The sequence below is a fragment of the Aythya ferina genome (assembly GCF_964211825.1).
Source record: "Aythya ferina genome assembly, chromosome: 2".
In the NCBI taxonomy this organism is placed as follows: Eukaryota; Metazoa; Chordata; class Aves; order Anseriformes; family Anatidae; genus Aythya; species Aythya ferina.
Window position 1 is genome coordinate 6,939,406 of NC_140297.1, and position 27,089 is coordinate 6,966,494.

The window sequence follows — 27,089 nt, forward strand, 5'->3', positions numbered from 1 at the left end:
TAACTGTGCGTGCAGTTTTAAGCCGGGCGGGAGGCATTGGCTAAAAGGTGTAGTTAATTTTGAACCTGTGCTTGAAGACGTCGATATCTTTAGCAGCAGGCAGAAGTGGTACTGACTCATTAATTCTGCTCGAGGAGCTCTGCATCTATAAAATCCATTTGTGACCTCCCTGTGCAGCTGCTCGCTGACGGGCTCTCACGTCTGCCCCAAAATGCCTGCAGTTCAGAGTTTTGAACACAAAGAATGTGCCAGGCCATCTGTGCAGCTCTGTCCATCTCTGCTGAAGGCCTGTTACTTAGCATAGATTTCCAAGCACCACACAACTCAACTGAGCTGCGTGCCGAGCCTGCACCCCCAGCAACCAAGGGAAACATTTCCTGCAGGGCCAGCGCCGAGCTACAAAGGGGCCCGCCGGAGTTACAGGGGAATGAGTGTACAGTATGCAGATGCCCTCCAAAGCTGGTCTCTTAGCAGGCGTTTAACATAATTAAAACGTTCTTCCCAACTCGCTGCAGAAACCCGCCAGGTAAGAGCTAAGGAAGCTGCTCAGCAGGAGAGGTGAGCAGCGTACGTAGCAGCACTGACAGCCCTGACCCAACGCTTCAGCTGCTGTGCATGGCTCTTCATCACACACAATTTTTCCTTAGTATTGTGCTCTGGTTTGGGGCCAGTCACCCCTTCCCCTGACTACAGACACTGAGCTCGATCCGTCCGGTCACGGGCAGGAGGCAGGGCAGCTCCGCAGCGCGCCTGCCTGGCCCCAGCACTGAGGGAAAGGAAAGAAATGTTTTCAAAAGCGTATGTTTATTTTTCCATATTCCAGCCATTCTTTGCTGCTGCGCTTCTGCAGGCGGCCAAATCCCCGCCAAACACGAGTAATAAGCAGGCAGTTATCTGTAAATGCCACATGTTTATTAGTCCATTCTAAAAAGGAATTACAGCATTATTTTTTTAATCTTGCCGTAGTACAGAATAAATAAAGCCATAAAAATAAAAACATGTGGGTAGCTATTTTTGTACTGGGCCTACAAAGAGCTATATCTGCGAATAGAAAAATAGAAGAACCCTTGTTTATTCATGGCTCAGTGGTTATCAGAAAGGAATGAACCTGGAAAAAGACTGGGAGAAGTACCCTCGACTTCAACTGCTTAGCGACCCAATAAATCTTCCTGTTCTGCCTCAAAAACATGCTCAAAACTCCCCATGGATAGAAGGAGGATGCCCAGCTTCCAGCCCCGGCTGTGCCGAGGCCAGTCCCAGACGCACGTAAGGAGTTTCCCATCTGGGAAACTGTGCCTGGGGAAAAACAGGTGGTTGGCAGCGTGTGCGCCCCTGGCAGCACACACGAGAAGCACACGGGGCCACTGCTGCTTCCTTTCTGAAGCGTGAGAGCTTAAAGAAGGATCCTACGAGGCGGCTGGGAGAAGGACAACTTGCTGTGCCTTAGCCCAAGAGGTCTGAGGTGTGGCTTGGTCTCTCATTTAGCAATTTAATCGCTGTCCTGATGCTCTCAGCTTCCCAGAGAGGTCTCCAGCCTGCTTTAAACTCCTCCCTGCTAGGCCGTATCCTCCCGCCTTCATCGGTCTGATCAGTAAAAAAAACAACCCAAAGGTCAGCCTTGATCATTGAACTCGTAGTCCCACTGCAAGGCACCTTCACTTGCTGCATTCAGCTGGACAGAGGGCGTGTGAACAGGCAACAGGAACGGGAGGAACCGCTTCTCATTAGGTACCAGACAGGCAGAAGGGTGAAATGCCTCTGTGCCAGAGAAATTGGAAAAAAAGCAGTTGTAAATCAAGTCCTTAATTACACACCCAGCACAGAGACATCACCTGACCCCCCCCATGCTCAGCTGAGAGTCAGCTGGGGGGGGGTGGCCTGACTGGAGTCTTGTCTGCCAGTCCCAGAGAATCAATCCTGGCTTGTAAAAGGCTCGAGCAAAGCAGTTTCCCATCTCTTCTTCCCAAGTTCTGGGTTACATGGACACAGTGGTGCAGAAAACAAAAGGTTCAGCTTTGGTCACGGCTGAGAAGTCCCTTCCAGACAGTCACATGAGTTCAACGGTCTCGTGGTCGCCGTTCTCCTGCTGCACCATGCAGCCCACTTTGTTGTTGAAAAGCCGAGAAAGGCTTCCCTTCTGCGAGCTCCTGCCCTGCGCCGACCGCTCCTTCTTCAAGCGCCGCTTATTCCTCTTGCATATCCCCCGGATGTCCCAGATCCTTAGCGTGCCGTCGTGGGAAGCCGTGTACAGCAGCTCGTTGTGGATCTGCAACAACAGGGTCACACAGCATCAAACTGCACGGCTCCGAACAAGCACAACCCAAAATCAGAGCGAACGCAGCTTGAACCGGTCCTTAAGACCCGATAGCTCGTCGCAGGAGCCGGTATAAATTATCACGAAAACGGCTGGAGTGGGATGAGATGTTACCAAGTCAGGCTTCGTTTCTCAGCCACTTCACAGAGCCATCAAATATAAACAGCAAGGGTTATAAATAACTTAAATCTACCAGAAAAGCAACGGGGAGCTAACTTCTTAGTGTCAGTGTAGGCTGGAGCTGGGAATTTCTGTGCTGGTTTCAGCCTGCTGGTTTTGAAGCTGAAGGCAGCACCGAAAATCAGCACCGGTGGGTGGGTCAGGAGTTGTCCTTACCACCTCCCTTCTTCCTCTGCAGTACACAATCTGCACAATTCCCCCTCTGAAATCTTTTGTTCTTGCAAACCTCCAGAAATTTAACCTCAATGCTGCCCTGAAGTTTATGTTCCTCATTGCAACATTCTCTCCGTTGGCAGTGTTTCCAGTTACCCCCCTGCCCCCAGAAGAAAGCCATCGGCCTCGTTCATCCTCCCCTTCCCACACCGGTTCAGATTAAAGTCGCCACTTCTCAGTCCTCTCCTTTCCCGGGATGTTTTACCCTTGGGAATTAAATTACAAAAAAGTACAGAGGCAAGCTCTGCTCTCGGCAGTGCTGCGAAGTGATTCTCGCAGCTGTTACCCAACTTCACCTGCATCCAGGTGACCCTCTGCTACAAAACCTGCTCAACAGCCAAGCATTTGCAGTTTAAGACCAGCTAGCCACGTGCTAATTCAGAAAAAAAAACATACAAGAGGAGCATATTCACAAGTATGTACGCTTGGGATCAGCTCCAACAGGAATTTCATCCCCTCTCGTTTTTCTTTCGACCTTCAGCCTGCCAAAAATGCTGACAGGGTCTCATGCTCTTCATCAAAATCCTCATCCTGTGCTCAGCTTGTACCGAGAGCCTGACATGGGGAAATGTGGATCTCCCAAAGCACCCAGGGACTCAAACTTTCCCTCCAGGACTCCTTGCAGTGTAATTTAAACCACAAAACTGGTCTTAGCACTGCCCGCAAGGATTACTAACGTGCCCACTTTTATACTGAAACGCCCGTAGCCCTTGAGGACAACATGCGTGCAACTTTTGAAGGGCTTCAATTAACTTCCAGAACATTTTTAACCCAGCAGCAGAGATTCTTCCCTTTGTCTGGTGGGAGGTGGACCAGATATCAATACAGAGCTGCTCTGTCATCTTCATACCTATAGAAAAATATATGCCAAAGACAGTATTTTATTATTTTATATAGGGTTTTATAAGGTTTCGCTTATCCTCACTGGAGTTTTTCTAAAATTGCACGGGGAATGTTTGAGTCTGTGACGCTTCATCTTAGCCCAGCACAACGTCACAGGGAGAAGAGCCACGAAACCAATGGGGGAGAAATCAGAAGTGAAACCCCAGCAGAGAAGCCCCTTTGGTACCTGGATGCAGTTGATGATGAACTTGTGTCCTCGGAAGATCTTCTGCAGGACGCCGCTCCTGGAATTGAAAGCTCTGGCGCAGGCATCCCCGCTTCCTGTGAACACTGCAAAGCAACCACACGGCGTGGCACGAGGCCAGGCGTGAGCAGCCACGTAACACCAGCTCACACCAGTTCACAAACCTTCCCAAAACCAGTTCACAAAGGACCGGGGCATATCATCATTTGGCCTGAGCCTCTTCTCAGGTAGAGCAAGTTCTGATCATTTCAATTTCAGCCCCCGCACGCCTGACTTCATTTGTAGTCTTCAAACACTGAACTCCCTCCACACATCCCTTTGTAGCTATTTCCCATTCTGATCAGATGAATTTGGCCCCAGCTTCATCATTTTACGTATTTTCCCCCATTTTCAACCAAAAGCTTACTGTCAAAACGTCTGGCTGTCTCTGTTAAAATACCACGGGTAGATCTGGCCTCGGAGGTGAGCAGCAGGTGCAGGCAGCTTTACGGGAAGCTTTATAAACTCTTCCAGCGTGGTAGATTTCTTCAGCTAAATCCTGCAGCTTAGGGTCTTTGCAAGCGGCAGAGCCTTTAAGCGACTCAAGGCCTGGGCTATAACCTGATTCGGTACAGAACTATTTGAGGATTTGGGCTGTAACTCTTCTCTTCTAGGTGCTAGATATTGTAAATGTGCCGCGAGATTTGTGTTTTTAAACTAAATTAAGCACGAGCAGGGATTTTGACTGAGGATCAGGTTTCCGCAGGGTATCTTAACATGCTCAGAGAACAATTTCTCAGCTTTTCAGGAGCTTCACGTTAGACCCTGGATTTGCTGCAGCCAGGAAGCGTAAGGCAGTATTGAACATTTAGGCTGTGTGCTTAGCATTACGCCCCAAAGGGAGCACATCTGCATGCTTTAAGGGTCACAAACTGTCCTCGTGAACAGTTATTTTCCCTTCACTTACCCCAAATTCCTCGAGTTTATCTAGAGATAAAAATTTCAGATGTGCAAAAAGCAACATACTCACTGCTCCCTGCCTTTCATGGCTCTGCAAAAGCCACTAGAGTGGAAAGACTTTTACAGAACTGAAATGCCTGAAAACAACAGATTGCTGATGTCTTATCTTTTGGGAGTAGCTGGGCAATGGATTTCTAAATAGATGTGAAGAAATTAGCACGTTGGTAAATTAACACATGGTAAATTCAGGGCTAAAGTAAGAGATGAGAACGGGCTACCTACTGCCATCAGCTTCTCAGCTTCCAGTTAAACAGCAGGAGGCTGGGTACTTCGGGGTACACCTTCAAGAAACATCTGGATGTGGAAAAATCTGCCTCATTTTCTATGGGCCTGCACAAACTCAGTTGCCAACACAGTCCTAAAAAAGCATTTGTCCCATTCTGCAAAGCAGTAACACCAATGTAAAGCACAGAACAAGGTATTTCTTTTCAGTGAACGGGAATCACTTAATGCCTACTACACACACACACACCGAGTAAGAACCAATTAAGAGTTGTTTTCTCTGTGCAGCTGTCAGTTTGTTTCAGCTATCAGGATTTTGCTTTTGACAAGCATCCTTTACGTCTTTTGAACTGCCACTCTAGATTTAGGGAGCTTCTCTGCAGCTCTGAGTTTTAGAGCCGAGCTGTTGATGTAACCCAGATTCAGCATTTAAATATGGTTATATGTGCACCTCTGTGAAACAAGCAATTAATATATAAAAATAACAATTCATTTTTTATAATTTACTTAAATTTCACAGTATCTTGGGAGGGTGGACAGGTTTTAAACGTTCCCTTGGGAATTTTGTGTCATGAAAAAAAAATAAACTGAATTAAATTCTTAATGACCATGCACATACTGCAGGAGAGAAATAACCAAGCCAATATCATTAAGTTAATGAAGCTGAGAACAAGCTTTAATATTCCCCATGCTATTAATTCCAGAAGCGTACTGAGGAAAGCCACTAGAAACATATTCTGATTATTTTAGGCTTAGTTCTCAGATCTGTCTGGCCTGCCTATATGATAGAGAGCCATTTAGGAAACACGTGTATATTTTTCCTGCCCTCCTCTGACTACGTTTCCTTATTTACACTGTGAAATCTTTGAGGCACCAAGCCTGTGGGTACTGATCAGATAACAAGCAAAAAAATTCAGATCTTCTAAAAGAAAATTACCACTTCTCAGCCGAGATTCCTTCTGTCTTCTTGGGCAGGTGCACGTGCGACATAATGGAAAACAAAGTTAATTTATCTGGAATTATTTTCTCCACGTTTTTGAAAAGCAGAGAATGCACGCACAGTGCCCATCTGTCCTAGGTGAGCAGCTCGAATTTCAAGCTACATTAACTCTAATATTTGGTATCGAGTGCATATGCCTTTGATCACTTACTTACCCAGTAGCTAATAGCTGTGTTTCAATCACAATTGCAGCTATTAGAGAATTGCATTACTTAACACAACCAATCATAGTATATAAATTCATTTTTAGAGGGAAATTTCCTCCTTCAAGAATTAAAACGCATCTGGATTATTATTCAGTTGCAGCCCCAGCATTTTTCCATGACGTGTATTCCACCCCTCAAGTGGAAGGATTCAGTTTGCCCTGTTTGACACCTTTACTATTTCTGCATCTGATTTAAAAATGAGATTTTTAACTAACACTACACACACTTCTCTCACACTAGCAGGATGTTCTTCACAGGTCTGACTAAATGCAGCAACAACACTGCCTGCATTTTGAGAGACTGCGAGGGAAACGCAGCGATGTGTACAGCAGGGACAGGGCGTGGGGCTGAGGGGGAAGAGAAAGAAAGCCGCAGGGTTGGTGGGGGTGGCCCCAGATGATTAAACTTCTGTCTGAGCCTGACTTTCTTCTTTTGAGCAATAATAACTTTGCAGCGTAAGCTCAGACCCCTTTCCCTTCCATTTCAGCCTTTTAGCCACCTGCACGAGTTTAAATCAGCAGCAACTAAAGCACAGGGCAGTTCTGGGAGCTGAAATTAATTATGATTAACTATTTTAATAGAGGCCGGTAGTGCTGTGGGTCCATTAAAAGGAAGGCCAGAAAAAAAAAAAAGGCTTACCTGCTAAAAATCTAAGTCTACCTATGGGTTGGGTTTTGTGTTGTTTCCAAACACAATTAAGCAATGAGTTCGGTTACTGGATGATGAGTGTGGTCAGGTATTTGGCCATGTCCAACAGCCCATTCATCACCACCATGCCAATAATCTTCCAAAAGAGTTATTAAGGTCCAATAGTAACCATTCTTTTAGTCTCACGTGTTGGTTGCAGAGCTGAAGTACAGAAATCACAAGCAGAAAAGCTCTGCAGTTTCTAGAGCAGCTAAAGACAGGTATTCCTTCACCGGGTGACATGGATGGCAGAGAAATACTTGTCTGGGAAGTGAATGAAGGCTCATCAGGTCTGATGTCAGTGGCAGAAGAACAGGCTGATAAAAGCAGAGCCGTAGCCTTGCAACCCAAACCCCGAAGCACACAGATGGCATGCAGAAGGAAAACCAGCCAGGAGAGGGATTTAAAGAGATTTCTTGGTCAGAGCATGCTATGTGGACTCGAGATGTGGTTCTTGTTTAGGGCAATCCCTTACACAGTACTGACAGGGTGGCAGAGGCAGGCACAGGGCAGCACTTCGTGTCCCCAAATACGCAGCAGAAGCAGACCGACAGACATCAGAGTGGTGAAGCCAAAGCGTGGCCGCACAAACAGCCCCCAGACAGCTCTGGATCCAAGCCCCTTCCCTTCCTAGCAGAAATAAAGCAGCTGCCCCTTCACATGCTGGAAGAGGGAGGTGGGAAATGATGGGAAGATCGAAGCTTCTCACATGGAGCAGCGCAGCAGTGTTTGATACCGAGCACAAAACATGCTGGAGCTGAAAAAAGCGACGGTTTCACGAGCCTTCGCAGCTACTGTGTCCTCTAGGAACAAGCTTTGATCAAAGACAAACATCCACAAGGAGACAGGGGATTGCTGAACACAGGAAAGGCAACTTACAGATGCCAGCGTGGTATTTCAAAGTGCTAACGCTGTGCTTGTGAGCCTTGTAGGTTTGGATTCGCTCCCCAGTGTCCACCAACCAGCACTTCACCGTCCTGTCCGCGCTGCCTGAGTACAGGTGCCGGTTCACTAGCTGAAGGGAAGAGAAAAAAAAAAAAACATCAGCAAGAGTCTCTCAGGCCTGCTGGTGAGAGAGCTGCGCTGCAGTGACTCATCTGAAGTCACGGCTTCTGACTGAACAGCCTCAAAAAAGGGAAAAAAAAAACACAACAAACCTGCGTGGCGGTCTCTGCAGAGCCTCACTGACAAGAACACTTAATTAAAACACTTCGTTTTAATTAAAACGAAAACCCCAGAACAATCTTGAGTAACAAAAAAATGTAAATTCAAAATACATTTCCACCCAACAGAAACACGAGAATAACAGGATCGCTCTGCACAAGGTCATTTGGAAACGCTCACTCTTCCTCGGGTCTTGTACCTTTGTTTCCTGAAGTCTTTTTGGACCATTACCTAGAGATTAGATGAGTAACTATTCTCACACGGGTTTCTAAACATTTTCAACCAGATTCTCTTCTGCTGGGAGTGTAGAGCAAGCCTGCCTGTAAAACCCAAAGAACAGCTCTTCGTGGATGGCCGTCATCCTCCACCCTGTGAGCTCAGCAGTGAATGAGGTTGTTTTCTCCTTTCCACGCAGACACAGCCAAGGGAAGGATTGCAGGAGGGAGATTGAGTCAGCGAGGACGTTACTGACCTGTGCAAGGCTGTGAAGCCAGCTGGTACACACCAACAGCTTCGCAGGGAAGCCCTCTGGTGCAAAGAAAAGTCTTGCACTCGGTGTTCAGCTGAGGAAAATGAGCGGAAGGTTTCAACAGCCACAGTTCCACGGAGCTGTGAGCCCAGGCTGAGAGCTGGCCCACCACCTGGAGGCAGGAGGACAACGTGCTCTCACAGGAACCCTTCGAGGTAAGGTTCAGAGACTTGTGGCAATCCGTTTCAGAGGCATAGAGAGCCGGGAGGGGGAATCCCAACTCCCCAGGGACACAGGATTTATGTTAAGGAGGAACAACGCCATGGTTCCCCTCCCCACGCACAGATCAGAAGGCTCAAGGGACTGGCAGACACCTGCAGGAAACCAAGTGGAGAACAAATGACAAAAAACTGGAGCTGGGTCTTGCTCTGAGGTCACTTTTAAGGGGCTGGCTCTTCCACCACCTTGCATTGTTATAAACCCTCCTTCTCTGCTCTTTGCACGCTGTTTCTGCCAGGTTGAAATGTTTTTCGCCCTCTCCCACCTCCATCCCCACTCCGTAAAGGTGTCGTTCCTATCAGAAATCCCATCAGAAATCCCAGCAGGTGGAGCAGCCTGCTGGATGGCACAGCCCAAGCCCAACAGCAGAACCGTGGTGCTTGCAAAATGCAGGGCACGAAGGAGCTGCTGGTGGGGAAACCCAGCGAGAGCCATCAGCTCAGGGTGAAGACGCAAATCAGATCCACCAGCAGCAGATATCTGAAACAGTTTCTACCTTAAAACGGAGCATGCTGCCTTCTCCACCAGAAGACAAGACCATGCTGTAGCTTTGATGGGGGCCAGGCTTCCCTGGTACCACAACTGGCACCCTATTTTGTGTCCGGGCATCCAGGTGTGCTCATTTTCAGCAAATACTTGTGGGCTTGCAGCCCCCCCTCACAAACTACCAGGCCTTTTCCCTCCCCTCATCCCAACAGGCTGTGAAATCCCTACCCAATTCCCTATCTCCAGCCCTGTTCTTAGTGAAGAATTTAACTTCTTTATGATTTAAAAGGAAAAACGTAAAATTTCACCCAATAGATTTCCCGAATATACCCCAGCCTGTCAGCTATTGGTTTCCAAACGATCAGGAGAAAGAGTTACACGCTGTAATCTGCAAGTGCCTGGAGAAGCAGTGATATTTTCAGAGCTGTATTTCCCTTGGCTGGCTTCGAAGCCCTTTGTTCCCTTTGGCTAAGAGCCCGACAAAGTTCCGGACGAGGCAAAGCATGGCAAGGCGAGGCAAGGCCACCTGTGGCAGAGCACACAGCACCCGAGGGACTCGCAGCTCGGATACTAACAAGCTGAGTGGGCATTTCAGACCCGAGGAGCTTCAAAAGAATAAATAAAAAAAAAAAAAAAAAAAAAGCTGATGACAATCAGATGCCCGGTTTTAAAGCCTGAGCCAGACAGAGGGGAAAAAAAAAAAATCACCACGTTGATAGCTGTAATTCTGGCCCGTTCGTTTTTCCTCGTTGCTTTGAGGGACTTTGTTTTGCACCAGATGCAACCCAGACACCAGAAGGAAGGAAATTCGTCTCAGTCCTTAGCCCGAAGTCCTGGAGGTGTGCTGGTCCGTGAAGAAGCTCAGTGACACCGGCCTTTAAGCTGCAAAGATACAGCAGTGGCAGACTACAGGTTGCAAACACTGAAGCATTTCCAGGTTTTACGTAAAACTGCTCATTTTATGCAGCCCTGCTGGTGGTGGCAGCCCCTAGACACGCCACAGCTCCACCAAACAGCAAACCAAGGGCCGGTCTCTCAAGGCAGTCCCAACCCTGTTGCTCCACGGGCTTGGCTGAAGTCAATACTTGCAGCAGCTTAAGACAATTTCCACCTGTGTGAATGCCAACAGCACAGCAGCAGAATTATTTAGCAGGTATTTCACCCCGCAGCTTCCAGGAACGGACTTTGCTCTCCCCATTGTGTCTCCCGAAATTGTGTAAGCCACAATTTAGCCCCCAGCCAGCTGCCAGGAACTCGAGTTCACGTCGACCCCGTTTCCCACTGCCAGCTCTTCCTCTTCGTGGGGGTTGGTGTTCCTACAACCTGTCAGCTGGGTCTTCTGCTCGCAGCTGCTTCCAAGTCAGCAATCACCAGCTTGGAGCAGCCTCAAGTTACAGCTCCGCGAGCCTTCAGCCGAGTTAGACTTTCAGGATCCCATTCAAACCACATTCATTTTAATGAGCTAAAGAACTCCCTGTGGGCAAGGGATTGGGTTTTGTTTTTGTTGTTGTTTTTTTTTTTTTTTAAACTGAGAATCCATCTAGAGTGAGCTCTCTGGTCTGGCTGCTAAAGAGCGTTTTTCAACTTCTTCAGTGCAAAGTAATGGTCCTAGAAGCACGACCCTTTTCTAAAGGTGTTGTACAAGTTCAGATCCCTCTAATTCGTATCTTCACCCTCTGATGAATTATGCAACGAATTACAAAACCTACGTGCACTTCATTCAGTTGATGTGACAAGGAAAACAATTCTGTCCCCGTGCTCACAACAGTTAAGCGCACAAGCGGAGTTCAGGCAATGGCTTTGCTCAAAGCATTCTTTTCTCCTCGCCAGCTCGGAGAGACGACCAAAGGGAATGTTCCCAACAAAGGATCTCTTGCAGGAAAACCAGAAGCAAGCCCTTGCCCACGCGTGTTCATTTAAAACTCCTTTTGCAATTCTCATCCTCCTAAGAACGTTCCCTGTAGCATCCAAGCTAAATACCAAGCTGGATCATTTTCCTCCTGCCAGCTTCTGGCAGCACAGCTTTTACAAATACACGGCCTGAACAATCGGCAAACGACAAAGCAATCCCTGAGAACGATTTGCAAAACCACTTTGGAGGCGTTTGGAACAACATACACAAGGAAATACTTAGGCCAGGGTTACTGCAGACGGCCGCGTTAAGGAAAAGCAAAATCGATTATTAATTACAAATAGCAGGGCTCTGAGTTTTTTAAGTGGAAGAAGCGGAACGAGCTGCGTGATTCCTCTCAGCCCACCCTTGCTTCTTCCCCGTTGCTTCCTATAAAACCTCACCGCTGGCTCTCGGGCGGAGAGGGAGCACGCAGAACAGCTGCTGGCCCTCGCCTGCCAAGCTCTCGACGCGCTGCGGGAGAGCAGGGAGGGAGCTCTGGCTGCCGGTTACCTCGCCTGACTGCCTGAGCTGCCACGGCACCGAGCTCGGACACGATCCTCGCAGCAGGCAGCAAATCTTCTGGGAAAACATCAGTGGAAGCAGGAGGAGTGGCAGGAGGGGAAGCTGGGACCTGCAGCGGAACGATGAGGGGAGCACAGCACGTGCGGGACAGTCAGCCCGGACAGGACGAGGCACAGGAAGATGGGAACGGCTCGCTCTCTTCACTCCATCCTCCAGGTTCTCCAAGGAAAGGGGAAAAAGGAGAGCTAAAAGCTAACCAGGGCTTTCTCTCCTAGTTTAGGATCCTCAAGCTCCTCCAATCGATGCACCTAAAGGATCTCAGAGCAACCGAGGAACATTCAAAATCCAAACGTGTCCACGGCATCACCTCTCTGCTCTTCATGCTGCAGGAAGCAAGGTGGAAAACACAAGCGTGCTTTGTGCTATCTGCCCAGAAAGGCTCCATCCACGCTACAGAAAGGCTCCTGGTATTTACTGGAAAGCAACGGGAACAGCCCAGGCCTCATTTCAGCAGTTCAGAGCATCCCGGGGCACTCCGGGTAATGACAGCGCATTTTAAAGTTGGGGAAAAAACATGGTCTCGATATCCAAACTTTCCCTGTCCTCTGGCCAAAGTCATTTTCGCAAACTTTTTGAAAGGTCAGCCTGCCTTCGGAGCCTTTTTTTGCATAAATAAAATGAAAACAAGGATTTTTTTTTTGCCCCATCAGTCTCCTCACACAAGCATTTACCAGCCGGTGAGGAGGTAACAACCGCCTGTAATTGCTGGGACCAGCTCTGCTCCTCCAGGACAGGGGAGTAAAAATCTGGGGTAATTAGCAGCTCACTCTTCTACCCCCGAAGAAAGCAATTACTGCCAACAATTAAAACTGCTGGCTACCGGGAGGGACTCACAACTACCTCCCAGCCCTCCCTGGCCCACTGTTAGAAAAATGCTCCGCTAACTCCCTGACACAGATTGCAACACTGACACAAAGAAGCCCCGGGCAAAGAAGGCTCCAAAAGCTTCGGGAGAACAAAAAGTCGTTAGGACAAAGAGCAGAGCAAACAAACAACAAGAAAAAAATAATAATAAAAAACAAAACACCTCTGTTCAGGAAGTTTCCCTTCTGTTGTGCCACCTTTGTATGGATTCTGGTGACTGACCCTTTTATAAAAGGCTGAAAAATCCCACGTGGGCTGCACGGAGAGGCGGCCAAGTGGAACAGAAAGGCTCGAGTTGAACCCAGTGCGAAAGAGGAAGGATCGACGGGCTGAAGCTGTTCAGCAGCGACTCTTCAAGCTGGGGTAGGGTTTAGGGGCCTTAAAACTGCAGGGTCTCTGTGGGGCAGCGTGTACCCAGCCTCAGACACCAACCGGCGATGGGCTCCGGGAAGAGGATTTGGCCAGGAGCGCTGCCAGCACAGCCGTGGCAGCAGCAGGCCTCCTCTACCCCGAATTGTTCATGTCTTCCAAGGAGATGTGTTGGGTTCGCCTTTCTTCTCCCCCCCACAAGAAGCTGTGTTTGTTTAAAGCCATTGTTTAACTCCGTGCTCACGAGCGGAGGAGCACTGCTCATTCTGGAGCATTCAACAAACTTAATTGCATTTCCCAGGCTTCTGGGAGAGGGTCAAGCCAGTTTTGTCTAACGATTTTAGCGAGAGCCCAATTAAATTAAAGCAAGCTCTGTCCTTGCCAATCTGTGCCTCGGAGAAGGGCAGCAATTAAGCAGCAAAACATAGCGTGACACTAGGAACGGCAGCAGCTTTACTTGAGCATCCTCAAAGACATGACCACGCTATCTCAGGACCAAGCTGTAACACCCAAGCAAGACAAAGATTACTCCAGGGCATCACAATTTAGCTCTTTTCTCCTTTCTAAGACTGCAGGAAAACAGAATTCCTTCAGTACCATTGGGTTTTCAGTCCATTAGTGTCGGCTGTGACCATCTTCTTCAGAAACAAAGGCAACTTTTATTGCACAGCTATTAAAAACAGATACTGCAGCCTCCCTAAAGGAAAAGCTGGTAGGGCCATAAACAAGCAGAGCAGTGAGAAAACTATTGTCTGATGGAAGTTAATATGACACATCTATTCAAACACATTTTTTCCTGACCTGAAATTTAAGTTACAAACCTCCTTTAAACACTCCATTAATATTTTCTGGTGAATAACGGACTTTGCAGACAAATACATGTTACGTGGTTCCCCTTTTCCTTCTTCATCTCCTTAACCCCTTTCCCTCCCCTCCAACGTTAGCAAACTTGGCAACATCCACCAGCCAAATACTGCAAACAGAAAAATAAGGTACAGTTTTTCAATTCACACTAATTTTTCCCCCTCTTTCCCTCACTATTTCCGATTTTTCTCCCCCAAGCTCTACTCTTTTCCACTTTCCTTGCCCACTCTGCTGTTTGGCCATCTCTTTTTCAGAATATGTTTGCGTGGTTTTAACAGCAGGATTTCTTTCACCTTTACGCTCTCCTAGTATCTCTTGCCCATAATTTTGGCTTGTTTTTTGGTGTTTTGTCCTTTTTTTCTTTGGAAGGTATCTGCTTTACTCTGATTTTTACCCTCCCCTTTTTAAGTTATCCATCTGGGGACGGGACTCAGGTTAAATTTCTTCAGAGTTTGGTGAACACAGACCCTACATAACCCTACCCAGAAGAACAGTGCTCCCTGCTAACCCCACATGAATTTCAAGACCTAGGAAGCTCGGAATAAATACTGAGGTAGAAGTTAAACCAAGACAGCCACTAGAAGCCAAGAGGACACCGTAACACGTTTCAGAGAAAGAAGAGTTGTTCCAAGACCACAGAGCACAATTATTTTGTTATTTCATGAACGTTTCACGCTCACCATTTATAACCTGTCTCAGAAGAGCTTCCATTCTGTGAATGGAAGAGAAAATTGAGGCCCACACACTCAGGATATGGACACCCACTTCGAATGGCTCTTGAGAAGGCCTCCGTTCTTACCTCTAGACAAATTATTGATCCTTGGTGCTCTTTGAACACTTTCAACTGCTCACCAGTGACAATATTCCACGTTCGAATGGTGTAATCCGTGCTGCCAGAGAACAGCTCCCTGTTTGGTGCGTCAAGTATAAGGCATAAAACAGCCCCAGTGTGTCCCAGCAGAGTCTGGTAACAGCGCCCGCTGGACACCCACCAGACCTTAACAGTGCAGTCCGTGCTACCTGTCACCAGGAGGTCTCTGCTCACTTTCTCCTCCTCTTCCTCCTCCTCCTCCTCCTCTTCGAGGACATCCTTGGAGGAGTAGTGAGCTAGAGTCAGGACACAGTTCCGATGGCCCCGGAATTCCTGGATTTGGTTCTCCTTGTCCACACTCCAGCAGCGGGCCGTCCTGTCATAGGAGCCACTAAAGAGATAGTCTTTGGCAACCAGGATCCTGTCAAGAATAACATTTATATCTATTAACACTATCACTCTTTTGACGTAATCTGATTTTTTTGTCACAATTTTCCTTCCAAGCACACTGAAGTTAGCAACAGTAGCATGAACACAACACACGTAACTCTGATTCAGCCTGTCTCAAACACATTATTTAGGAACAGACATCTTTCTACACTTTCTACTCTTTTCCAGCAGCACTACTACTTTTCGTAAGTTATACACGCTAATTAACAGCTGTTAATTTGTTAGGGGCAGTGTGGGGGCGGGTAGTGTCGTGGTTCTTCTGCGTGTTTTTCTAGTTGGCGGTGGATTTTTGTTTTTACAAAAAGCTCATTTTTCTTGATAAGTGTGTATTAGTATTTCTTTGCAGATAATTACTTATAAACTGACCTACGAAAATCGCTTGGAATTAAACTACAAAATACATTCCAAGAACCTGGACTGTAACTAATGATGTAGAAATACAAACATATTTCTATCAACAGATAGAGAGTGCAGAAAAAAAAATACTGTACAGCTAATTTCTCATAGTGCAGGATCTTAAAAAGGGTAGAGCAAGAGCACCCCAATTCTAACAGGACTAAAGAGCAAACTAGAGATTGCAGCTCAAGAATTCAGCTCAATGGGCCTCCGCAATAACGAGCTGAAGCTGCACAAACACGTAACGGATAACAGAACAATCTCTGCGGTTCACATTTCCCAACTGGAGATAGGTTATAATGTTCCCTATCTCCTTTGTCAGCTGAGTTTGGTCCTCTGGAACCTTTCAAACTGGCAACAAAGACTTATGAATAGGGAACACATTTCCCCATTTGCTGATTCAAGCAAAATCAGGCCAGTGCCAAAACACAGACGGAGCCAGCCCTCCTATTTACAGGATCCAGCTACACATCGTATGTGTTTTGTGTTCGGTAAAGAACAAAAAAAACACACATAAAAAGAAATCAATCTTTTACTGCTCTGTTTGTGATTAATTAAAACCATCCCAGCGATTAAGAGGACTTTACAATGGGCCGATCAGTCATGCACAATCAGCTTCATACTAAACTTCATGTGCACGAGCAGGAATAGTAACTGCAGAAACAGCCCCGACTTTATGCCTCTCAGTGACTCAAAGGCTTGACGTGATGTTTTTACATCTCTTTATCAGAAGCATCTGTTATCAATTGAATAATTTCTTGTGGAATTTCATTCCTAGCACTGGATTCAATTCCCCTGCTGTGTGCCTTTCATTTCTCTCCTATCTGCTGTCTGTGGATGTGTCAGCACTGTTGCTAGGAAAACGAATCATTACAGCACGGAACACGTGTAGCTTGCACTCAAAGGTTTACACAACCTATTTTATTAGCGCGGTAATGGAAAGTTGCAGTAAAACGACAACACACGTGGTAACAGGAGCACAATGGAAGAACTGCGTGGAACCAACCTGTTAACAATTGAGGTGTGTCCTCGGTAAATGGCCAGGCACTGGCCCGTCACCACGTCCCACTTCCGAATGGTGTGGTCAGCGCTGCACGTGAAGGCGGCCTCGTTCTCTAAGTGGCAGAAGGTGATGTAGCTTTCATGCCCTAGGAACAGGAACAGAGAGGTACAGACATTCAACCACGGTGCATGCAGGCAGGGCAGACTAGGTGTGCTCTTCAGCTTAACTCAAAGTCCAACAAACAAACAGACTGAAGCCCTAGTTTTAAATGCACAACCATGTTCTTCACATTTAAGGATTTGTGTAAAACACAACGTGTTTAATTAACAGTAGAAAACTCTGCTTCATTGATATAAGGATCAAGTGAAAAGGTAAAACAGCACAGTTCCACCCATCAGGCAGCTCATATCATTTTATAAAAGCATAGTGATCGGAATTAGTAACAGTATAATAAAATTCAGCCTACTGGAGTTTAAAACTCATTTTTAAAAAGGGGGGTGGGGGCTGCTTGTTTGTTTTAAATAAAAAATGGTTTGGCTTTCTTCTTCTGGTCAGGAAAAAAAAGGCTGCATTTCAACTCAGCCCATTATCAGGACACAAACAACAGTCCTAAACTAAATCATGAAACTATGAAAAAAGGAAGAGACGTGAGCCTTAGCAGCAAGTTTAGTTTCACTGTCCAAGCAGAATGAAACACAAACAAAAAAACGTAACTAACTAAAAGTCAACCAGTAGTTTCCCCACTAGGACTAATAACCTGAGTGAAAACACGGTGTTCAAACCATCAGTGCACTTTTAGGAAATGACACAGAAAGAAAGAATACGAGCAGAATTATTTACACAGTAATCAGAGTATGTTGGGAATTTACTGTTACAATAGACAAAACCGCTACGCTACAATTTCATGCTGAAAAATATGGTAGTGGTAGCGAAGAGGAATCTACATTGCAACCCGAGGCTTCTGTTGCTGCTTTGCAAGATGTGACGTTGTTTTATGAAACATAACTGCATTTAAAACCACCTTAGGATTTGGGGCCCGGCTTTGTCCAAGATTTCTTCTGTGAAATCTTGTCACCGATCTAGGTAACTGATAAGATTGTTACCCAGATTTTAGCTCTTACACTTTTTCATATTTATATATTCAGACTAAGTTTTCAGACCAGAACTGTTTCTTCTGAAGTGTCACAAGAGAGCCCCAGACTTTGGCTGAAGCCAGGAGGCCTTACTGGGATTTAGAAAAGAGAAAAATATAAAAAGAACAAGTGTGATTAAAGGGAGAGAAGTGGACAAAGACACTAGAAAAACAGAATCATGTTGTACAAACAAGTTACTAAACAACTGAGGGAAAGCAGACTGTCCAGTAAAACACTTGGGTTCGCTGACTGCAAAAATGTGATTTTGTTAAAATTCCTCTACTTCAAGAGCCTTTTAGTAATCAGCAAATCAGAATCCACATTACAAAACACACAGGCTTGTTTTCTCTTAAGCAAATTCGCCAGATGTCAAAAATTAAACAGGCCTGTAAGTAGGACTGTAAGTAAACTATACCCATCCTCATATTACTTGAAAACGTTTTGCGAAGCAGCTTAAACGGGGCAGGTTTCAACCACTGGCATTTTTCTTGCAGCAGCTTCTTCTAATCCTGCTCTTAGAAGATCAAAACAGCATTTTGGTTACTGAAATAAAGTCTGTCAGTCAGATTTTAACCATCGATACTACTTGAGCCACACAAAGGATGGCAAAACCCCCTCTGGCAGACAGGGTCTGGTGATGGTCTGGTCAAAAACAGCCTCCACAGAAGTGGGTCGATTATGCTGTGGTGGAAGCTTGAAGCTGTGCTACAGATACAGGTTGATTAGTAATTATAGCTCTTATAACATGAATTCACACAAGAATTGTGTGAGTGCATGGATATAAAATACATACAATTATCTGATTCAATTGACAGCTCACAAACAATCTATCCAACCTTCTTTAAGTTTACCCCCAAAGCTATCAGTTCGCAGCCAGATCCTGAATATACAATATCCAGTATCCTTATCTTTCTAGTCCAAAGTTAATTAGTGCTTTAAATGGATTTCTGACCCTAAAGAGCAAATGCAGGGAGTTTTCCAGGAGACAGAACTATGGCAGGATGTGGGGGAAAAGACAATACTCTATCATTAAAAACAAGCAGACAAACTAACAAAAAAAAATCCAAACAATGTTTATTTTTGGAAGAAAAAAGGATCAGAAATTCCAAATGTTAAGAGCTTCCTTTTTTTTTTTTTTTCCTCCCTGTTTTAAGAGAAAAAGAACACGAGTGAGTGAGAATACAAACATAATCTTTGGTCCACAGAGTGACCCCTCATGAATGGGTTCTGCAGAGCTTTTCCTCTCCTTTTAATTATTCAAATGTTAGTTTAAGGATAATAAATTTTGTTAATAATGCAAAAACAATTTATAATGAAAAAGCCCAGCAGCTAACATTTCTGTGTCAAATGTAAAGTTCTGTGGGGAAAAAAAATAACTTATTTATTACAGTTTCTTTCCAGAAACTTCAGTTTCTGGGTCAAAAGCTTCTAAATAAAGATCATCTGAAAAGTGAGATGATTAAAAGGACCAAAAGAAATACAGAGACAATAATAAGAAGTCAAGATTTCATCAGGCTGTAAAACAGAAGGCTTCTGGAAGGAGACAGAAGTTAAACTGCTGTGTTCCACACCCTGAGATAAAAGGATCCGTGCCTTCAGTAGTGCTGGTAACCTGGTTTGGGTTGAAAGAGCTTCTGCTTAACATTACAGCAACCAACCCTCAGAAAAGCCCAGAAGAAAACAAGCATGATTTTGGCCGCGCAGCAGGCAGCAGGAACTGAAAGAGCCCAGAACATGCTGTGTGGCCTGTCCCAGGCTCCCAGCCTCAAAAAGCAGGCGAAAAGCAACCGCCCTACCTTGGAAGTGGCCGTGGCACTGGCTGTCGGCCGTGCTCCAGAGCCTTGCGGTGCCATCCTCACTCCCCGTCAGCAGGCGCTGCCCGTCGGGGCTGAGGCTCAGCCAGTTGATGCCTCCTTGGTGATCGGCACAGACCTTGACGGCGGAGCCGCTGTTCCCCATCCCGGCGAAGGCAGCAGAGGCTCGGGGGTCAGCTCATGGGCGCTGGGCACCCCCCTGGCACCGCCGTGGGTCTCCAGCCGTCTCCCACCGACCCACTTCAGCCATTACCTTGACTCCGAAAAACTCAGCCGGGGGGTCCTGACTCCTGTACAGGGACACAGAGTGGTGAGATAAGGACATGCCGAATCCCATAACCTCCCCAAATCCCATAACCTCCCCCGTGGACGCATCGCTGCCTCAAGCAGGATGCCGTCAGGCTCTCGAGCACCCCTCTCTCCACAGAAAGCCCCACTGTGGAAGATGGGTTTCCAACCACTCCTGCACCTTCTCCACAGGCATCCAACCCCTTGGGAGTGGACCAAACCCTCCCAGCCCCACAACGTGGGCACCTGGAGCCCTGTGCTGAGGCAGCGGGGCGCGCTTCGTCTTTTTAAACCACCTCAAGGCTGAAGAGGAGACGCCTCAGAGCGGGATGGATCCAACCCTATGGGGGGACCCCAACCCTATGCGGGGACCCCAACCCCATCGGGCCCCCAGAGCCCAAAGGCACTGCCTGTCCCCATCCCCCTCGTTCCCCCCTCAGCTCCACAGCCACCACGGGCTCACCTCAGGGACCCTCCTCGCCATCCCTCCCACACGACCCCCGGCATCTCCGCCCCGGGCTCGGCTCTTTGCGAGGGGAACGGAGCTAGAGGGGGGGGCTCAGCTTCTCTCTCAGAAGGATGAACCCCCTCCCCCGGCTCCGGCTGGGTTTTTTTGGGGAGGTCAGAGGGGCAAAAACAACCGAGGTGCTGCCCGAGGGGGAAGAGGGAAGGGCTCCCCCCGCCGCCGCCGTGCCCCCCTCAGGCCACCCCGGGGTGGGTCCCCGGCGCCGGCTCTCCCTCCATGTTAGAGCCGCTTCCCCCCCGGGCGGGAACCGCGGCCTCTCCCCGGCCCTCTGCCGCTTCCTCGGAGCTCCCTCTTTGTGCTCCCGGCACGGCAGCCCCCTTTTTTCAAGAAAAAGAGGCACCCCCAACAAAAAAAGAGGCGCCCCAAAGCTGCCCCCCACCCCCCATCCACGGGGCTGTAGCCGCCCCTTACCTCTCCTTCCAGTCACCCGGCGCTGAGGCGGCGGGGGGGAAGACTCGCCGGGGCGGGAGGGTCGTTCCCAGCTGGGACCCTGCAATGACCGCCCTAAAAGCGCTCGGATCCCACACCCCCTTCGCCCTCACACACCCGCCGAGTCCCCGGGCTCGTCCTCGGGGGGAGGCAGCGCTTCCTGCGGCACGTTTCGCCCCCTCAGGCTGCCTCCCGGCTCCGCGGCGCGGCTGCGCCATTCCCCCCCGCCTCAGGGCGACCCCCGGGGGGCAGCGGCCCCGCCGCCGGTTCCCCGGAGGGCAGCCGCGCTTCTTTTCCTCCTTCCCCTTCCCAAAGGCTCCAGTTTTGGCTCCCTCAGCCCCTCCGCCTGTCCCCCTCCCCGTGCTGCCGAGCCGGGGGCTGGCTTTGAGGGAAGCCATCGCCTTTTGTTCCTCCTCTCGCCCCCCCCCCCTCGCCTTCCCCGAGGACCGGCTGAGGTTGGGCTTCTCCTCACGGGAGCCCCAAATATCCACGTCTTCCTCGGAGCTTTTGGGGCTGTTTCTCGTTTAATGGGATCCCTCAACCTCTCTGCCCCATGGGTGAACCACGCTGGCGGCAGAGCCCATGACTTCGGCCCCAAAGTGGGATGTGGGGTGGTAGGGTGGGGATGCTACGAAACGGGGCTCCGCTGTGCCAGGAGCGGTACAAAACAAAGATAAGAAGGGACCCATCCCACCACAGCGTAATTAAATGTATAAAAGGTAAGCCCATGAGGTAGAAAAGGTGATGAGAGTCCCCAGCAAGGCGTTGAGGGGATCAGACACGGATCCTGTTGCCCAAACTAGTCAACTATGAAACGGGCAGCTGAGGAACCCATGCTGCTAAAAACACACCTGCAAAGTAGGATACAGAGCAAAACCCCACTTTTCTTGTCTCCCACTCCATTAAATCAGAGAAGCACCTTTGCATGTCAAGTCACCAGCTCTGAAACGGGCCCGGTGGCTCCATTTCACCCTGTCGTGTTCGATTTGGAGGTTCACCAGACATTGAACAAGACAGCGGCCCAGCTCCTGCGTGATGTATTTCAGTGCGTGGGCTGTGCAGAAATGCATGCATTAAATGGATACTTAATGGGATATTTCATTTTGCACAGCGCGTTCTGGCAGACGTGGAATGGAGCTGATACGTCCCGCCCAACACCAACACGAGATGGTCCTGACGCTGCTGCTGGCTGTAACCACACGACCACGGGGAGGCTCACTGGAGATGCAGCTGCAGATTTGCGTTTCGTGTGGCATGGTGTCACCGGCCAGCCCTTTTCTGATGGCAAGTCCTTCTGCACCATCCCTAGGACGAAGGCTGCACGCTCAAGAAAGTAGCCAGTAACTTTCGGGTGTGAGACGTGAGCACTGGGTTTCTTCCCTCCTGGATTTCTTCCCTCTGAAAATCACATTATCCGTGGAAAGATATTTTTTTGGATATGTCGGCCTGGGAATCGGCTGCTCTCAGGGAGTGTCCCTCACCATCTGCTCGTACATCTGTCAAATCCACTCACAAACCACTGCCCGGAGTCCCTGTTTGGGAAACTGTAGGATAGATTAGCACTCCTTTTTTATTTTCCTATGCCGGAGTGATGAGAACACAAGGGAAAATTCAGATGGAAGGGGTATTTTGTTAGGTGGGAGGCAGGTACGGACATTTTAAACATAAACATTTTAAATCTCCAGGGAAGGATGAGCTGCAGGGGAAACCCTTGGCCACAGCTCAGGAGGCCATGCATTGACTGCAGGAGCCTGTGGGAACAGAGGTTGTGCTGTTCCCTCCCCCTTTTTTTAAAGCCCTTTTAAGGTTTTTTATTATTATTTCAAATGAATATTTCCCTCCTGTGGTGACTGATGAAAGAATCTGAGCTTTTGAACATTTTCATGAATATTTATTCATTTTCTTGGGGTTTTTAATATTCTTTTTCTATGACTTTTATCTGCTTGAATTTCAGATTATGTTTCTTTATTGCATTTGTATACTCCTTTTTCCATTTTTAATTGTCATGAGGAAGGCAAAATAAAATTATCAGCTGTTTGATTTTGCTCTTCAGGGCCCAAACCCTGCAATGAATCCTTCGTCATCCAGACACACAAGCACAAAACTCAGTGTTGCTGGTATACATTTCACTTGTCATTCTCCAACAATTTTCTGTTAGCTATTCACATAAATATAGATATCTGCATACACAGATGCATGAGCTGCTCCTGTAACATCCGGATAAATATAAAGCTTTGAGAAGGCATCTAGATGTTTGTGTCTAGATTTGCACTACATGATTTGAGGGCTCCAATGGCTATTGCTAAGTTTAGAGCCAAGTTGTTTAAACTCTTTTACCAGTTACCGAGGAGAGGCAAGTGCCTTCCAAATAAAGAATTTAGAGTTCATTTACATTGTATTTTATAAGGGGAGGGGATACGTCTATCCTTCAACATGGACTATGCTAGGGGGCCAATATGAGCAGGTTCCTAATTCTTTTCCATTAAGTAGGATGAACTGGGACCTTTGTCTTTAAACCATTCTTTCTTTCCAACACAGCTTCAGCTTCTGGTGTCTCTGATCTGGTAACAACACGGTGCAGGGAGATTCCTTAAATCACCCCCAAGAGAGTAGATGATCAGGTGGAAAAGCCTCTACCAGCAACCTTCATCCCAAATTACTTCTATTTAGGGTCTCACTTGACAGACCTTGACAAGCAGTGTAGGCTCCATCTCATGTATAGCTGTAAAATGTAAATGCTGAAGAGCACTTCCCTTAATAAGACTTGAGTGATAATGCAAATGATTTCAGTAATCTTATTGATGTAATTTGTGGGGGATGGAGAACAGGCAGCTCTGCCACCTCCCCCTTCTCAGGCTTTGGGTATGTGGATGGAATTGCAATGGTCTTTATGGACGACAAAGGCACTTTTGTTCTGTCAAAGAAGCAGAGCCAATAATGCCCCAAAGAAGTCAGCACCAGAGCTCCGCTCACCCGACCAAAAACAAAAGAATAAAGTGTGCAGCAATGCAAATTATCTTTCTTAGAGGATTAACCCCTTCCTCCACACAAACCCCTCCACATTCCCACAGAAGGACCTTTATGGCTGCCAGCCTCTTTTCACCGAACCCTATTGCTCTGCTTCAGGCTATCAGCACCAGTCACCATCAGATTGGCGGATAATTAAGCATTGCTTCCTCTTTCTTCACCTCAGAAAATCACAAAAGTCAACCAACTCGCTCCTGAAAATACTGTCTGGGTCCCAGAAAATTGATACTGGCATATCCTGCACTGATTTTTTTTTTTAATACCAACCACATCGTTATAGTGATTGAGAACAGTTAACCTCAAAAGGCCGTGTGGTGTCTCCAGTGGCAAAGTTCCTCACAGAGCAAACCTAGTCTATACGAAGAAAATTTCTCTACTAGGGTTAAATTTGATTTTAAAATTGATCTAGTTTCGCTGGTACAGTGTAAATAAAATTTAACCTTAAACAGATTCCGATGTAGCTTCCACTGGTTTGATTGAATTCAGAATGTCATCGACGTCTAAATAGCTTTGCTTGCATTAAGGGTTGGTATTGGCAAAGGCAGATTGATTTTTACATGGATTTAATTATCAGAGCTCGAGCAGATGTAGCCTTACTCTGAAGGGATGGGGGAGTAGCAGTCAGCACAGCTTCACAGCCCCAGCAAGTGCATTGCTCCAAGAGGAGCTACTCTCTCCTCTTCCCTGCATCCTTTTGTAGGTTCAATAAGAGCAACGCTCAACTTTTCCTGGCAGAGCCACTCTGCAGCTAAAGGATGGGCTCAGAGCTTTGTGTTAAAATGCAACAGCATAGCTTTGTAGGATAAAATGTCTTGATTTCCCAGCCCGATGCCGCAAGTATGAGGGCAAGCCAGATAGTTCTCAGCTCTGAAAGGAAATACCTTTTAGGCAACATGTAATCAGCCCGTGGAAGTCATTGCCACAGGATGCTGTTGTGGCCAGGAGTTTCACAAAGAAATTCCCTAACAAGTCATACCAGCAGGACCCTGCCAGCCCTCAACATTTACCGGAGACCGCCGTGTAGCTCCAGATCCATGTGGGGCCGTGCCCCCGGGTCACAGCACAGGGGAAGGCTGTGACCGTGCCTTACATCTGGGCTGGGTGCAAGATTTCTTGGGGCCTCTTTGAAAGGAAGGGTTGGTTTGATCCGCAGCCCAGTTGCAGTCTTCTGGCCGTGGTAATGTCTACATGTGGGATCAGGAGCTCTTTAGAGCAGCCCTTTTACCACCCAAATAGGAAGCCCTGTTGGTATAGGGTCCCTTCCCTTGTAAGCAGCTCGGGCAGGACGCTGCTTGCCTGCACATCTCTCCGTGATGCCCAACAGAGCCAGGCTTTCCACTCCAGGACACCAGTTCTGTGTGAGGTATTGCTTGGGAACAGGACTGAAGAAGCTCACATGGAGGTTCACAAAAAAACAAAAAAACAAAAAACCAAAACAAAACAAAAAAAAACTGCAGGGTTGGCAATTGTATTAAGAAACACCAAAAAAAAAAAATCGTTTTGGAAAGTATATTGACCCTCCCTGTTCGCCTGCTCTGGAATTTCTTGCATTTTCCCAGGGTCATCCAAAGGCCTTTGGAGGCTCTGGGCACCAGGCTCGTGTGTGCACACAGTCTGAAGCTATCCTTGCGGACTTCAGACTCAGATATCACAACTGAAAGCAGCACTGCAGATCCTTCTGAACCCTCTGTGACCGGCCTCTGATACAGGCAACACTACATGAAGGTGACAGCTCTCCCTTTCCTCATCTAAGTGTGGATCCTTTGCAGTTAAAAATCTCCCAGGGTGCTCAGAAGTCTAGCTTGGGTATCAAGATTTAGCAAATTCCCCCTACAGGGATAAAAAGATGGTTTGAAACTGTCACATAGCCCAGGATTTCCTGTAAACGTCTACTAACTTCTTTCGGTTTTTAATCAGATCAGAAGCAGTGGTTTCCAAACCGTTCTTTCAAAAAAAATGCTTGGTTTTCTAGGTTTTCTGTTACGTCTATAACAAGAATGCCTCTCAGCTAAACTCAGATACATCTCTGCCATCCACTGCTACTTTAACCGGCTGGACGGACTGCTCTCTATCAACATCAGGAGTCTGAAAACCCGAGATTTGGAAAATCAAGTGGTATTCAGTGAGCTAGGTTAGGTGATGGTAATATTGCTGGTCATATTGGGGTCTTAGCACCTAACCCCTGTCGGCAATGGGAGTTTAGCCACGAACTCTCGGGGGGGTTGAATTGACTTTTTGCTGTGATGAACTGATGGCTTTAAACCTACTGCCGTGAAGGAATCTTATCTTGCTGGCTCAGAAAGCAGATGTCATTTCCTAGAAATTTTTAAGATGCTACATGCCAGGACGTGCAAGGTCTTTACTGTAAACAGCTTTCCCCTCACGTAGGCTATAGATGGCAAGGTCCTTCCATCGTGTCACTGTATAGCGGGAACTTTGCTGCATCATTCAAAATCATAAATATTTACAAAATTGCAAAATAATGGTAAAAAGCTCATTTTACCCTCTTCCCTACTTTGATGGGAGCCCTGCTGTTCCTTCCAGACGGTAAGCTGGCCTCTTGCCCAGACCATATATCTCTTATGACAGACTCCTTAAGGACCACATCTACATGGAAGCCAAAAGAAATCTGTCTTACTAAGTGACACAAGACTGACTTTCTGAGCCCGATTCTGAGCCTGTCTTAACTGATTTTGCCCTGATACAACCCTGCTGGCTTTGACTGCATCAATCCAGATTTATACTGACGCAGGCTGAGAGACTCTTGACACTGGTACAAAACCCCAGATTTCTAAAAAGATACAACCAGTGACCTATGCAGTGTTATAACAACTGTATTCACATCTGGCCTCTAAAAGATTTATCTGTTTTTCATCTGCCTGGCTGTCAAAATCGCCGTGCTGTGCTACCTTAGGTAAGGGAGGAGCGTTCACGATCTCTTCCACCTCCTTGCTGCGAAGAGCCTTGTACCAACAACTGATATCAAACCCATAGATCAAACCAGAAAAGTATTCTAGAGCTGACTAAGCTTTGCTCTTCGTGGCCAGCCCTGCTCCTGACCCCAGTACAGCAGGAATTGCAATCTTGTTCCAGGAGGCTTTTTTTTTTTTTAATTTATTTATTTTTATTTTTTTTTACTAGGATTTACTAGCACCTCTGCAGTGTGAGCCGCTCGAATGCAGCATCCCAGTTGGTTTCACAGGGAAAATCTTCACATGATGCACCTACTCTTTTGGGGCACATATATTTTAATTAGAAGGTGCATTTTCTTTTTCACCTACAACAAATACAGCACCGTGTTTTCAAGTACACTTGCCCTTAGGGCTTGATTTT

At 47.2% G+C, this 27,089-nt stretch overlaps 1 protein-coding gene across 1 annotated transcript; it reads right to left on the reverse strand.

Moving 5' to 3' along the window:
* Positions 1-893: 893 nt before the first annotated feature.
* On the reverse strand, positions 894-20,947 carry WDR86 (WD repeat domain 86). The gene is made up of 7 exons (XM_084507324.1): positions 20,712-20,947; positions 19,469-19,776; positions 16,543-16,684; positions 14,679-15,111; positions 7,788-7,923; positions 3,777-3,880; positions 894-2,266 (listed from the first exon to the last, which is right to left on the reverse strand). Exons 2-7 carry the CDS (start codon positions 19,629-19,631, stop codon positions 2,048-2,050), a joined length of 1,197 nt encoding a protein of 398 aa, XP_084363450.1. The 5' UTR covers positions 19,632-19,776; positions 20,712-20,947; the 3' UTR covers positions 894-2,047.
* Positions 20,948-27,089: the final 6,142 nt, after the last annotated feature.

What these genes read in the sequence shown, in the direction of transcription:
- WDR86 (XM_084507324.1), bottom strand. Translation starts at nt 19,631, where the DNA reads ATGGGGAACAGCGGCTCCGCCGTCAAGGTCTGTGCCGATCACCAAGGA. An exon ending in CACACCTCAATTGTTAACAG is followed by an intron (nt 15,112 to 16,542) that starts GTTGGTTCCACG and finishes TATTCTTGACAG; the next exon opens with GATCCTGGTTGCCAAAGACT. An exon ending in GAAATACCACGCTGGCATCT is followed by an intron (nt 3,881 to 7,787) that starts GTAAGTTGCCTT and finishes GTTGCTTTGCAG; the next exon opens with TGTTCACAGGAAGCGGGGAT.